At 48.1% G+C, this 12,925-nt stretch overlaps 2 protein-coding genes across 5 annotated transcripts in view; one reads left to right on the plus strand and one right to left on the minus strand.

The window, feature by feature from the left end:
• CATSPERG (cation channel sperm associated auxiliary subunit gamma) overlaps positions 1-2,466 on the minus strand; it is a 34,531-nt gene extending 32,065 nt beyond the window's left edge. For 3 of the 4 annotated variants that reach the window (XM_039369163.1, XM_039369162.1, XM_039369160.1), the window contains exons 1-2: positions 2,320-2,466; positions 151-391 (exon numbers count right to left, since the gene is read on the minus strand). In XM_039369163.1, the coding sequence (XP_039225097.1) occupies positions 151-366 (216 nt within the window). In that variant the 5' untranslated portion in view covers positions 367-391; positions 2,320-2,466. Of the gene's footprint in view, positions 1-150; positions 392-2,214; positions 2,253-2,319 lie in introns of those variants that run through there. The other variant, XM_039369161.1, reaches the window with a different exon arrangement.
• Positions 2,467-2,516: 50 nt separating this feature from the next.
• Positions 2,517-12,496, plus strand: PSMD8 (proteasome 26S subunit, non-ATPase 8). The gene is made up of 7 exons (XM_039369169.1): positions 2,517-2,723; positions 5,429-5,501; positions 6,255-6,357; positions 7,648-7,813; positions 10,029-10,129; positions 11,130-11,238; positions 12,157-12,496. Exons 1-7 carry the CDS (start codon positions 2,556-2,558, stop codon positions 12,292-12,294), a joined length of 858 nt encoding a protein of 285 aa, XP_039225103.1. The 5' UTR covers positions 2,517-2,555; the 3' UTR covers positions 12,295-12,496.
• Positions 12,497-12,925: the final 429 nt, after the last annotated feature.

The raw sequence follows: 12,925 nt of genomic DNA on the forward strand, positions 1-12,925 counted from the left end.
TATGTGGTCTACCCATCTATGTTGTGTAAAAACAAGAATTCCCATTTGCCTGTCTTGTGTCTTCCATGCTTTAGTCAGGATCCTCGCAGGATCTAGGAACAAAATGCTCTTTTCTGCTCTCCTGTCTTTCACGTACTCAAAGGTACTTACTGCATCTTTGTCGTTGGGATCTACCGGTGAGTCTTTGAGTTCATGGAAGATGGCGGCCACTTCGCGAACTTCTTCCTGGTTGATGAAGCTGCTGGAGAGTCCCATGAGATTCGGGGTGTCAATGAGGGAAGTAAACCACTTGCATTGTCTCAGCGAGAGGCAAAGCTTCAGTTGGAGGAGGAGAAAAAGCAGGCTGGGCAGAAAAGGTTGCCACATCACGGACGCTTCTGGCCAAAGAAACCTAGCAGGAAGCAAACAAACCCAGCGTTCAGACGTTCATTTTGATAGTCCCTTTTCAAAAAGTAGTCCTTGACTTACGACCTCGACCGAGCCCAAAATTTCTGCCGCTACGTGAGATGTTTGTTAAGTACGTTTTGCCCCATTTTACGACCGTTCTCGTTAAGTGAATCGCTGCAGCGGATCAGTTAGTAACCTGGCTAAGTGAATCTGGCCCTCCCACTGACTTGGGTTGTCAGAAGGTCGCAAAAGGGGATCGCTTGATCTTGGGACACAGTCATGGTCATAAGTATGAACCGGTTGCCAAGCATCTGACTTTTCATTACATGATCTTGGGGATGCTGCAAAGGTTGTAACAGTGAAAAACTGCCCTAAGTCACATTTTTCAGGGCCGTTGTAACTTGGAACGGTCACTAAATGAACAGTTATAAGTCGAGGACTTCCTGTAATAAACAGAGAGGCTAAATATGAGACATTTTGGCTGGCTTGCTCAACATTGGATCAAGCAAAGAAATATTGGAGTAGGATTCACATCTTAACACAGAAGATTCTCAAAGTGAATATAAAGATAAAAGCAGAAACTTTTCTTCTGGGTTTCATGGAAAAAGACTTGGAACCGTCTTTTTCCATTAAAAAGAACCACACTTTGATTCCTACAATGGATGAATGGTTGCAAACGTTGAGGGAGTTAGCAGAGGTGTCCAAATTGACTGCTTTAATCAAAGAAAAAAAAACATACAATTACTTTTGTTTCGACTTGAAAACTGCTTCCGGACTTTGTGCTTCAGGTGGAAAAAAAATATGAAACTTTAACTTGGGGTTTTACCAATTAATAGGTGCGCTGTTATAGAAATGGCTAGTTTATATTATTATGAAGAAGTAAAAGGTTGAGGTTTGATGTTATTACCCTATTTATGACCATTTCTCAGAGTTACCACCTTTGCAGTATCCCCGTAGTCATGTGATCAGGATTCAGATGCTTGGCAACCGCTTCGTATGTATGACCACTGCTGTGTCCCGGAGTCATGGTTTTGCATCCTTTTGACAAGCAAAGTCAACGAGGAAGCCTAACAACCGTGTCACTAACAGCTGTCCTGTTTCACTTAACAGCGGTGGCAAGAAAAGTCGTAAAAATGGGGCATCATTCAACCGATGTCTCAAGGGAAACTGGGGGCTCCGTTGTGGTCGTAAGTCGAGGACTACCTGCACTTATTTTATTTATTTATTTATTTATGAGACTTATATACCGCTTTAAGTGCGAGCACTCTCTAAGCGCTGTACACCAGTAAGCAATGTATATATATATATTTACATTGCCCCCAACAATCTGGGTCCTCATTTTACCTACCCCGGAAGGATGGAAGGCTGAGTCAACCTTGAGCCGGTGAGATGTGAACCGCTGACCTGCTGAACATAGTCAGCTAAAGTGGCCTGCAGTACTACTGCACTCTAACTGCTGCGCCACCTCGGCTCATAATAAACTTATTATTAAGTTTATAAACTCATAATTAAACTTAGGTTTAATCCAGGGGTTTTCAAACTTGGCAACTTTAGGACTTGCGGACTTCAACTCCCAGAATTCCTCAGCCAACCCTGGTTTAATCTTTCTGGAGCCTCCACATATCCGGGCTGCAGAAACCACTAGAGGGCGGAAAAGAGGAAACTCTCTCTGCTGCCATTCAGCGGTCTCCCGAGCTGGTGCAGCTTAGAGACGGAAGCGCTGACGCGATGACGTCACCGGGCCCAGCGACGTCACCGGCCGTCACTGACATCTCCCCCTGAAACAGGAGACCTAGCTACTTCGACGCCGTGTCACGTCAAAATCACCTCCGATTGCCACGCTTTCCGCTTTAGTGAGGATGGGGTCTGCCCTGCCCTTTCCCCCCCCTTCCCCAAACCCCGCACCGAAACGCCGTTTAATCCTCCCCACACCTCGAAACTCTCCCCTCAACCGGCGCCAGCAGGCGGCGCGAGCGGTTGTTGTTTTTTAGAATCCGTTCAGCGCATGCGCCAAACTCCAGCCAATCGGGCGAAGCACGAGCCGACCGCCGGCTCCGCGCGCGCCGCCGCCGCCGTTGCCAAGGGAGACGCTACGCTTGACGGGCGCGGCCGTAAAGCGCGCTGGCGACTTGCGGCCTTTTCGCGACGGTCCCGCCGGGTGCAGATTCATGGCTTCGGCGGTGGCCATGATGGCGGCGGCCGGCGGCCCGGTGCTGAATGGGGCCGACGCGGCGGGGCTGAAGGAAGCGGCGGGGATGTACGAGCAGCTGCGGGCCGAGTGGAACCGCAAGAACCTCAGCTTGACCAAGTGCGGCGACTTGCTGGGCCGCCTTAAGGTGAGAGGAGGCCGGGGAGGGGGGGGGCTGGGGAGGGGGGGAAACTAGAAACCGCCTGGTGGGAACTTGGGGGGATGCTTGAAACTGCCGTCGGGGGGGGGGAGATTAGAAACAGACAAAACGGGGAAGCAGAACTTGGTGCCGAAGGGCTGAGCGGGGGAGGCGACGAGTAATCCAGGGATCCGGAAGCTTGAAGAAGGCAGCCCGGGTGACTTGGGAAGGAGGCTGTGGAAGATAGGCCGCATCTACGGGGGGGTCCTCGATTTACGACCACAGCGGAGGCCAAGCACCTTTCACCTGTTGAGTGAGACATTTCTTAAAGGAGCTTGGCCCCGTTTTACGACCTGGCCCACCACTGTTGCTAAGTGAAACACTGCCGGGGTTCAATTAAGGACAGGGTTGTTAAGTGAATTTGGCTTTTTTCCCCATTGGACTTTGCTGGTCAGAAGGTCGTGAAAAGGGGATCCCGTGATCCCCAGGACGCTCCAACTGTCATAAATATGAACCGGCTGCCGAGCGTCTGAATGTAAGTCCCGTGACCAGGGGGATGTTGAGACGGTCGTAAGTGTGAAAAACGGTCCTAAGTCACTTTGTATCGGTGCCGTTGTAACTTTGAACGGTCACTAAATGAACCGTTGTGAGAGGACTACTTCCATGGCATATGGGAGATCTGGGCGAAGAGGACGGGGGGAGAAACAACAGGGCCAAGAGACGCTGGCTGGCGAAGAAGCTCTTTTGCCGTAAGACCCAAATGGCCTTTCTTTAAAAGCGAGGTGCCTGTCGTTTTATTTCTCTAATTATTGTCCAGTAAATCGATTTTAATCTTGCTGTTATTTTAACCTAATTGTTGCTTTTATGGATTGTAAGCTGGAAGACAGATGGGCGGTGTCGAGGTTTAATAAAGAAAAGAAGGCCACTGTAAGGAATTTCACGCCGAGTGGCATACAGCGTGAAAACAAATCCTAAACCAAACAACAAAAAAACCCAATACAAAGTTAAAATACGAACATATATATCAATCGTGCTGTCTGACTTGGGCAGCTTTATGAATCTTTAAATGATAGATAAGATAGATAGGATAGGATAGGATAGGATAGATAGATAGATAAACTTTATTGCCATTTTTTACTGTGGGCACAATGGCACACACTAAAAGTGAAATTTAGTTGCTGGCTCTCCATAACACACATTTAAACATACTACATACAACATATTTATAGACCAGGGGTAGGCAACCTTGGCTCTTTTATGACTCGTGGACTTCAACTCCCAGAATTCCTGAGCCAGCCAAGCTGTATAGACCTACACCCTTATATATAACTAACATATAAATAGTAATCACTGTCCACCTGAATAGATACCAAACGGTGGCACCCTTCCCCCCCCCCCAACTGACCTGTAATGCTGAGGATGGAAAAACCAGAATAGTTTTCCTAAGAAGAGTTGGGGGAACCATCTTGTCTTGGGGAGGATTGTTCCACAGATCAGGGGCCACCACCAAAAAGAAAAAAGGCGTTTATAGAGCCGGTTCCAGAAAGACTACTCTCCCAAACGGTGAATACAACTTTATTAAAACTGATTTTTCTTTTGGATCTTTGAATTAATACTGTAAAGGGGTTCAGAATCCCTGAAAGTGGAGCAGCATGTAAGATATAGTAATAAACAAGCAAATATAAATGACATTTCAAACTGGGGAGGGAGGTGAATGATCCAGCTTGCTTGTTTTTTCCTGTATTAATTTCTCTGTTGAGTCACACGCTCCCTCCAGCCTAATGCTTCACCTCTGCTTGCAGCCAGAAGGAATCCTTGTTAAAGCAAAGTTTTTATCAGCAAGGGTGGATTGTCTCTGAAATTAGAGGCTCGGACTGTGGCAGCTGTCAGTGGTTCTGTTTGTTTGTTTATTATTAATACATTGCTATTTAAAAAAATATTTCATGTAGCATACAGGTAGTCCTCCATTTATGACCCTAATGGAGCCTGCCCATTAAAGTCGTAAGTCATGATGGTTGCAAAGGGGATCATCATATGATACACCCAATTTTACAACCTTTTTTTTTCTTGTTGCAGTGGTCCTTAATTGTTTGCTGTGGGGTGAGAACTACCTGTAACTTTTGAGGAGTCTGTTGTAACTTTGAATAGTCATTTAAGCGACCAACTGTACATTGGGGACTAGCCGAATGTGGAACTGAGATAACAGCTCCCCTTTACATGGCAATATCCGCTTTGAATTGTCCAGGACTGCAAACACTAGAAAGGGTCCTCGCTTTGTAACGTAGGAGTTGTACACAGGCTGTTCCTTTTCTTCTACTAGGAGAATTATGTCTATAGAGCATTGTTTCTCAATTTTGATTACTTTAGGATAGCAGGCTGGGGAATTCTGGGCGTTGAAATCCAGACACCGTGAAAGTTGCCGAGGGCGAGAAACATCGCTGTAGGGCAGGGGTGGGCAACTTGGGCCCTTTTATGACTTGTGGACTTCAACGCCCAGAATTCCCCAGCCAGCCTTCAATTCCCATGCTGGCTCGGGAATTCTGGGCGTTGAAGTCCACAAGTCGTAAAGGGGCCCTGGTTAGTTCCCCACCTCTGTCGCAGGGGATCGTACGCCATCGATGGTGTTTTCCGCCTTAGAGGAGATTGTAGTACATTGTGGGGAGCTTGATTGTCTGCAAGGTGGCTTGTTTGTCATTTCTCCTCTTGCCTTACAGTTGGCTCTGCTGGAGCTGAATTTCCTGCCCACCACTGGCACCAAATTGACTAAACAGCAGCTTATTTTGGCAAGTGAGTATTATGCAAGCCTGCACATAGCTCGATCGGATGCCTTCCAATTTTGGAAGAGGCCTCAGGAAATTCTGCCCTAATCCCTGAAATTCTGGCCACCAAGCTGAGCAGCGAACAGAATTGTCCTTCCACGTCAGAAAGCCTTTTTCCCTTAATGACCAAAAATAAGACCCAGATGGAAAATAAGCCCGAGCATGATTTTTTTTCCAGGACGCTCGTAATATAAGCCCCATCCCAAAAATAAGCCCCAGTTCTGGCTGTCAGCCAGATGGACTCATTTAATACTGTATTTTCCAGAATATAAGCCCTAATTGGAAAATTGATGGATCATGAGGTGCAGATTGGATTTTGGCTGAATTTTTGTGTAGGGTTTAAAATGCCTCACGTGACTCATTTTAACAGCACGGGGAAGACAGAGGTCACGCCTGTTATAATTCCATCCTGCTGGAACACAGGAAGTCATTGCCTATGACTTAATAAATATCCAGGTCATTTGTTCCTGCATCCTGGTCATTTGCTCTGAATTGACTGGTGGTCAGCGAGGTTTACCCACTGAAAGGCCAACTGTTGGCCCTGTGTTTTTTTGCTGTCCTTGCTTGTTGTGTCATTATTATTATTATGATCATCACACAGTCAGCCAGATGTTCAGACTGGATTTGGCATTTTGTGTACCTATCGAGTCCTTACCAAGGATTATTATTGTTGTTGTTGTTGTTTTTCATGCTCTGCCTGTTCTTATCTTCCCTTTTCAAGGAGACATTTTAGAAATCGGAGCCCAGTGGAGCATTTTAAAGAAAGACATCCCATCTTTTGAAAGATACATGGCCCAGCTCAAATGCTACTACTTTGATTACAAGTAAATATTTTCGCCTTTTTTTGAGGGAATGTTTTCTTCCCTCATGCGATCCCGAATGTTATAGGACAGTATAGAGACTGTCAAAAAAATAACCTGTCAAGAGTTGAGTCTAGGGCAGGGGTGAAGCTGCTGGACTAGGAACTGGGATACCATACGGTCTAGCCTTGCTTTAGGCATGAAAGCCAGCTGAGTGGCTTTGGGCCAGTCCCCTGTTTGTCAGCCCATCTCCCTGGATTATTGTGGTAGAGAAAATAGCATTAAGTAGACCACTTTTGAGTTGTACAAAATGAAAGCATCGTAGGAATCTAACATTAAGCAAGATTGGATGCCATTCTAGAACAGAGAAATGATAGCCGGGGGAGAAGCTCAAAGTTTGTGAAGTTGGGAGTTGTTAGGCTACCAACCTCCTTGTGATTTTTCCACACTATCCCTGGCACTGTGATCCCGAGTGCTCTGGCCAGCCTTCCCTTCAGGCTGGGTGTGTTCAGCAGCCCATTTGAACAATAGCTAGCCAACCTTTGTATGTTCTGTGGCTTCAGGCACTTGGGTGAATTTAAATCAGAGCACAGTAAGCCTTGGCAACTTTAAAATGTGTGGACTTCATCTCCCAGAATTCCCCAACCAACAGGCTAGAGAGCTTTAAGAGGCGTGGACTTCAACTCCCAGAATCCCTCAGCCATCATGCTAGAGAGCTTTAAGAGGCGTGGACTTCAACTCCCAGAATCCCTCAGCCATCATGCTAGAGAGCTTTAAGAGGAGTGGACTTCAACTCCCAGAATCCCTGAACCATCATTCTAGAGAGCTTTAAGAGGAGTGGACTTCAACTCCCAGAATCCCTCAGCCATCATGCTAGAGAGCTTTAAGAGGGCTTGACGTCAGTTGTTGAAGTCCAGAAGTCTTAAAGGGCCCACAGTTGAGAAACATTGTTCTATGCCAGGGGTCTTCAAACTTGGCAACTTTAAGACTTGTGGACTTCAACTCCCAGAATTCCTCAGCCAGCCCTCAGGGCTGGCTGAGGAATTCTGGGAGTTGAAATCCACAAGTCTTAAAGTTGCCAAGTTTGAAGACCCCTGTTCTATGCAAACAGGTTGCTCCCAGCTGCTCCATACAGTCCAAGACCCTTCAAGCTGGAGAGGATGTTAACTGCTGGAGGGGAGGGAGATGCACCCAGTTCTGTGGGAGTGGTGGATTTTGCTCATGTATTTTATTCTAGGCTTTTTGCCCACAGGCCCTCCGTCCTCACCACCCCCCTGTTGACATATTCCCCATCTCTCCTTGCTCCTACCTCAGAGACGAATTGCCCGAGTCAGCCTATAAGCACCAGCTGTTGGGTTTGAACCTCCTCTTCCTGCTGTCCCAAAACCGCGTGGCTGAGTTTCACACCGAGCTGGAACGCCTGCCGGCTAAGGACATTCAGACCAACGTCTACATCAAGCACCCTGTATCTCTCGAGCAGGTAACAGCTGCCTTCCATCTTTTTTTAATGGTGAATTGTTAAGGTTTTGTCGCACAATCAGCCAGATGTTTAGACTGAATTTGGCATTTCTGTCCACCTCTCGGAGCCTCCCCAAAGAGCTGGGACAGGAAGATGGGGATGTTTGATGATGCCAGAGCTTTGAGTTTCTGTAATGTACGTCTCCCCCGTATTTATTTTTATGTGGGAGACACTCTTTGATTCCTCTGACCTGTTACTTTTCCAAAAGGGCCCTAAACACATGGTTTCCTCAGCAGAGAAGAGCAACAGACGATTAGGGGCCTGGAGATTAAAACAGGTGAAGAACGGTTGGAAGAATTGGGTATGGCCAATCTAGAGGAAAGAAGGTCTAGGGAAGACGTAATAGCTGTATTCTAGTATTTGAGGGGCTGCCACAAAGAAGAAGGGGCCAACTTAATTTCCAAAGCACCCGAAGGCAGAACAGGAAACAATGGATGGAAACTAAGTAGAGAAAGAAGCAACCTGGAACTAAGGAGGAATTTCCTGACAGTTAGAACAATTATTCAGTGGAATGGCTTGCCTTCGGAAGTTGTGGATGCCCCATCACTGGAGGATTTTAAGAAAAAACCGGACAGCCACTTGTCTGAAATGGTGTAGGGACTCCTGCTTGAGCAGGGGGTTGGACTAGAAGACCTCCAAGGACCCTTCCAATTTTGTTATTCTGTATTCAGTATGCCTAAGGACTGCAGATGGAAAATAGAGCCAATCACGTGGCTAAGTTGAATGTTTGGCTGCTTCCATTCGGATGTGTACATGTATAGTTTTTATTATATAGGGTTAGGTCACCGTGAACTCGGAGAGCAAAATGGACATCGCCAACAATTTGGGAGTGCTTGGGTATGGTTAGGAGGGCACTGACTTTTCTAGGCTGCCCTATCTATGTTTCCTGGTAAAATACATGGAAAAATCCCATAGGAGGAAAATTCCACTTAGGGTTAGGGTTAGGTCACCGTGAACTCAAAGAGCAAAATAGACTTCGCCAACAAATTGGGAGTGGTTGGGTATGGTTAGGAGGGCACTGACTTTTCTAGCCTGCCCTATCTATGTTTCCTGGCAAAATACATGGGAAAATCCCATAGGAGGAAAATTCCACTTAGGGTTAGGGTTAGGTCACCGTGAACTCATAGAGCAAAATGGACATCGCCAACAAATGGAGTGCTTGGGTATGGTTAGGAGGGCACTGACTTTTCTAGCCTGCCCTATCTATGTTTCCTGGCAAAATACATGGGAAAATCCCATAGGAGGAAAATTCCACTTAGGGTTAGGGTTAGGTCACCGTGAACTCATAGAGCAAAATGGACATCGCCAACAAACTCGGAGTGCTTGGGTATGGTTAGGAGGGCACTGACTTTTCTAGGTGCCCTATCTATGTTTCCTGGTAAAATACATGGGAAAATCCCATTGGAGGAAAATTCCACTTAGGGTTAGGGTTAGGTCACCGTGAACTCCTAGAGCAAAATGGACATTGACAACAAATTGGGAGTGGTTGGGTATGGTTAGGAGGGCACTGACTTTTCTAGCCTGCCCTATCTATGTTTCCTGGTAAAATACATGGGAAAATTCCACGGATATTTTAACAGTTGCAAGCTACCCGGAGCCACCCATAAATTGGCTTAATCCATAAAATAATATCAAAATCCCCAAAGTGGGTCGATGAAAAACCCAGCCGTGTACATATTCGGGATGTGCCCCTCTCCGCCGGAATGGGACAACCTGGCGCGTCCAACTCACCTCGGCAACTCACAACTTGGGACAACGTGCTGTGGGACAGTTCAACCATTCAAAATTTTAAGTAGTTAAAATGACCTTGCCCTTGTTTCTGTTTTTGTCACTCAACGTTTCATTTTGGCATCCTTCCTTTAATGCAGTGTTTCTCAACCTTGACTATTTTAAGGCATGTGGACTTCAATTCCCAGAATTCCACAGCCAGCATTGCTGGCTGTGGAATTCTGGGAGTCGAAGTCCACATGCCTTAAAATGGTCAAGGTTGAGAAACACTGCTTTAATGACTCCGTTCTGCCATTTCTTGAATATCAGTGTAACTCTCGTGCAGCAGGGAACCACCCCATCTCCGCACCCCGTATCATCACCCCTCCGCTTGTTGTGAGACGGATTTCAAGGATGGTTTTGTTGTGGTGGTTGTGGTGATGGTTGTGTAATCTGTTCTCCTCTTCAGTACCTGATGGAAGGTAGTTACAACAAAGTCTTCCTGGCCAAAGGCAACATCCCGGCGGAGAGTTACGCATTTTTCATTGACATCCTGCTGGACACAGTCAGGTGTGTGTCGCTCCTTTCAGCTTGGGGGGGTGGGGGGGGCCCTCTAACTACAGGTAGTCCTTGACTTATAACAGGGACCATTCAAGGTTACAACGGCACTGAAAAAATTGCCTTACCACCCGTTGTTCACACTTAACGACCGTTGCAGCATCCCTGTGATCCGAATTCAGTCCCTTGGCGACCGGCTCACCTTTACGACGGTCGCAGCGTCCCCCGGGGGGTCACGTGATCCCCATTTGCATCCTTTTGACAAGCCAAGTCAAAGGGGGGGGAATCCACTTCAAGAGCCACGTTACTAATTTAACAAGGGCAGCGAGTCCCTTTACAACGGTGGCAATAAAGGTTGTAAAACGGGGGCAAAACTTGCTTCGCCAGTGTCTCACTTAGCAACGGAAACGTCGGGCTCAATCGTGGTCGTCAGCGGAGGACTACCTGTACAGGTAATCCTTGACTTACGACTACAATGGAGACCAGAATTTCCACGGCGAAGCAGGAAGACGTCCCGGAGTTTTGCAACCTTTTTTTTTTTTTTTTTTTGCGACAGTTTTAAGTGAAACTCGGCCCTTGTTAATTGAGTTGTTAAGCAAGGCCAGCTTCTTCCCTTAACTTGGCTGGCCAGGAAAACCAAGGATCCCGGGGAAGCTGCGATCATCCTGGTTACGTGCCGGTTTGCCAACTGCCCGAGAACCAGCCTTCCAGGCTCACGTTACGTCAAGGGGTGTCAGGTTTACAAGGCACGCTGACCAGGATCGGGTTTGACGGTGGCTGGGCAATATTTGTGCCTTTTGCCCAACTGTAAATCATGGTTGTTTACGGTCAGAGCCCTGCTGGGTTTTATCCTGGTTTTAAACGAAGACCACCATTGAGAAGTACTTCTGTGCCCAGCCTCTCTTTCCCTGGACCTCGTGGGATGCCCCCCCCCAAGCCTTTTCTGGGTTCGGGTCTCGGTGCTTCTTTCTCGGCTGGGGTTAATCTGGGTTCTCCCTCTCCCCCCCCCCAGGGATGAAATTGCCAGCTGCATCGAGAAGGCCTACGAGAAGATCCTCCTCAATGAGGCCACCCGCATGCTGTTCTTCACCCCCAAAAAGATGTCCGACTACGCCAAGAAGGTGAGGGCCGGGCTGGGCCAGGCGCTGGGAGGGCAGCTCCGCTGACCAGGGCCCAACGCTGCCCACGTTCCTCTCGAGCTGTCAGCCTGGCCGTGCGGATTCTGGAGCTGCTTTGGCTTCCTCTGTGGGGGAATGTCTTTCTTTTTCTCTTTCTTTTCTTTCTCTTTTTTCTTTTCTGTCTCTTTTCCCTGCCCTCCTTCCGGACGGCCCTTTTTCTCTTTCTCCTTCCTGCCTGCCTGCCAGCCAACTCTTTCCTCTCCTCTCCTCTCCCTTTTTCTTTCTCCCTTTCCTTTTCTCCTTCCTTCCTGCCAACCCCTTCCTTCCTTCCTGCCTGCCAGCCAGCCAGCCAACTCTTTCCTCTCCTCTCCTCCCTTTTTCTTTCTCCCTTTCCTTTTCTCCTTCCTTCCTGCCAACCCCTTTCTCCTTCCTTCCTGCCTGCCTGCCTGCCTGCCAGCCAGCCAACTCTTTCCTCTCCTCCATTTTTCTTTATCCCTTTCCTTTTCTTGCTCCTTCCTGCCAACCCTACTCTTTCTCCTTCCTTCCTTCCTTCCTTCCTTCCTTCCTTCCTTCCTTCCTTCCTTCCTTCCCGCCCGCCCGCCAGCCAGCCAACTGTTTCCTCCCCTCTCCTCCCTTTTTCTTTCTCCCTTTCCTTTTCTCGCTCCTTCCTGCCAACCCTACTCTTTCTCCTTCCTTCCAGTCAACCCCTTCCTTCCTTCCTTCCTTCCTTCCTTCCTTCCTTCCTTCCTTCCTTCCTTTCCTTTCCTTTCCTTTCCTTTCCTTTCCTTTCCTTTCCTTTCCTTTCTTTCCCTCCTCGCTCCCTCTTCCCTTGTGGGCAATGAGTTTTCCTCGGCTGCGTTGTTGGGCTCATCCACACAGCCCTCCATCCCTCAACTCACGCAGCTTCTCCTCCCCTTCCAGCGAGGCTGGCTCCTGGGTCCGAACAACCACTACTGCTTCACGGGGCAGCAGCAGAAAGCGGAAGACGCCACCATCCCCTCCACCGAGCTGGCCAAGCAAGTCATCGAATACGCTCGGCAGTTGGAAATGATCGTCTGAATGTGCCCTCACTGCAGGCTGGGACTGTGGGCTGTGGTTTCTCCTCCAGATTTTTGTTTTCTTGTGTGTGTGAGACTGTGTGTGTGTGTGTATGCGCGTGCCAGTTCCGCTCAATCTGGCAACCTTTTGTCTTAAAAACGGGAAACGTGGGAGCCCTCGGTGGTGAGGTCACTGTTTGAGTAAAGCTGGTAAGCCAGGCTGACCCACGTGTCCCGTTGAGTCATTTTGTTCCTTGATCCCAGGTGGAGAGAGATCCTCTGAGCATGGAAAGAGAAGCCGATTGACCTCGGGCTTTTTTTGACCACAAAGGGAGGGCGGAGCCTCCCTTTAAACCTGTTAAGTATTCAGGGCCAATTTATTATATGGTCATGACAGGGGTAGGCCACCTTGGCTCTTTTATGACTCGTGGACTTCAACTCCCAGAATTCCTGAGCCAGCATGGGGGAACTATGGCCCCCTCATGACTTGCGGACTTCAACTCCCAGAATTCCTGAGCCAGCATGGGGGAACTATGGCCCCCTCATGATCGGTGGACTTCAACTCCCAGAATTCCTGAGCCAGCATGGGGGAACTATGGCCCCCTCATGACTCATGGACTTCAACTCCCAGAATTCCTGAACCAGCCTGGCTC

Source organism: Crotalus tigris, unplaced genomic scaffold, assembly GCF_016545835.1.
Source record: "Crotalus tigris isolate CLP2741 ecotype Arizona unplaced genomic scaffold, ASM1654583v1 scf7180000020990.9691751010:1144802, whole genome shotgun sequence".
NCBI lineage: Eukaryota > Metazoa > Chordata > Lepidosauria > Squamata > Viperidae > Crotalus > Crotalus tigris.

Excerpts from the sequence above, each read along its gene's own strand:
- PSMD8 (XM_039369169.1), top strand. The coding sequence starts at position 2,556 with ATGGCTTCGGCGGTGGCCATGATGGCGGCGGCCGGCGGCCCGGTGCTG. Across the intron at positions 5,502-6,254 it reads ACAGCAGCTTATTTTGGCAA|GAGACATTTTAGAAATCGGA; the intron begins GTGAGTATTATG and ends TCCCTTTTCAAG. Across the intron at positions 7,814-10,028 it reads ACCCTGTATCTCTCGAGCAG|TACCTGATGGAAGGTAGTTA; the intron begins GTAACAGCTGCC and ends TCTCCTCTTCAG.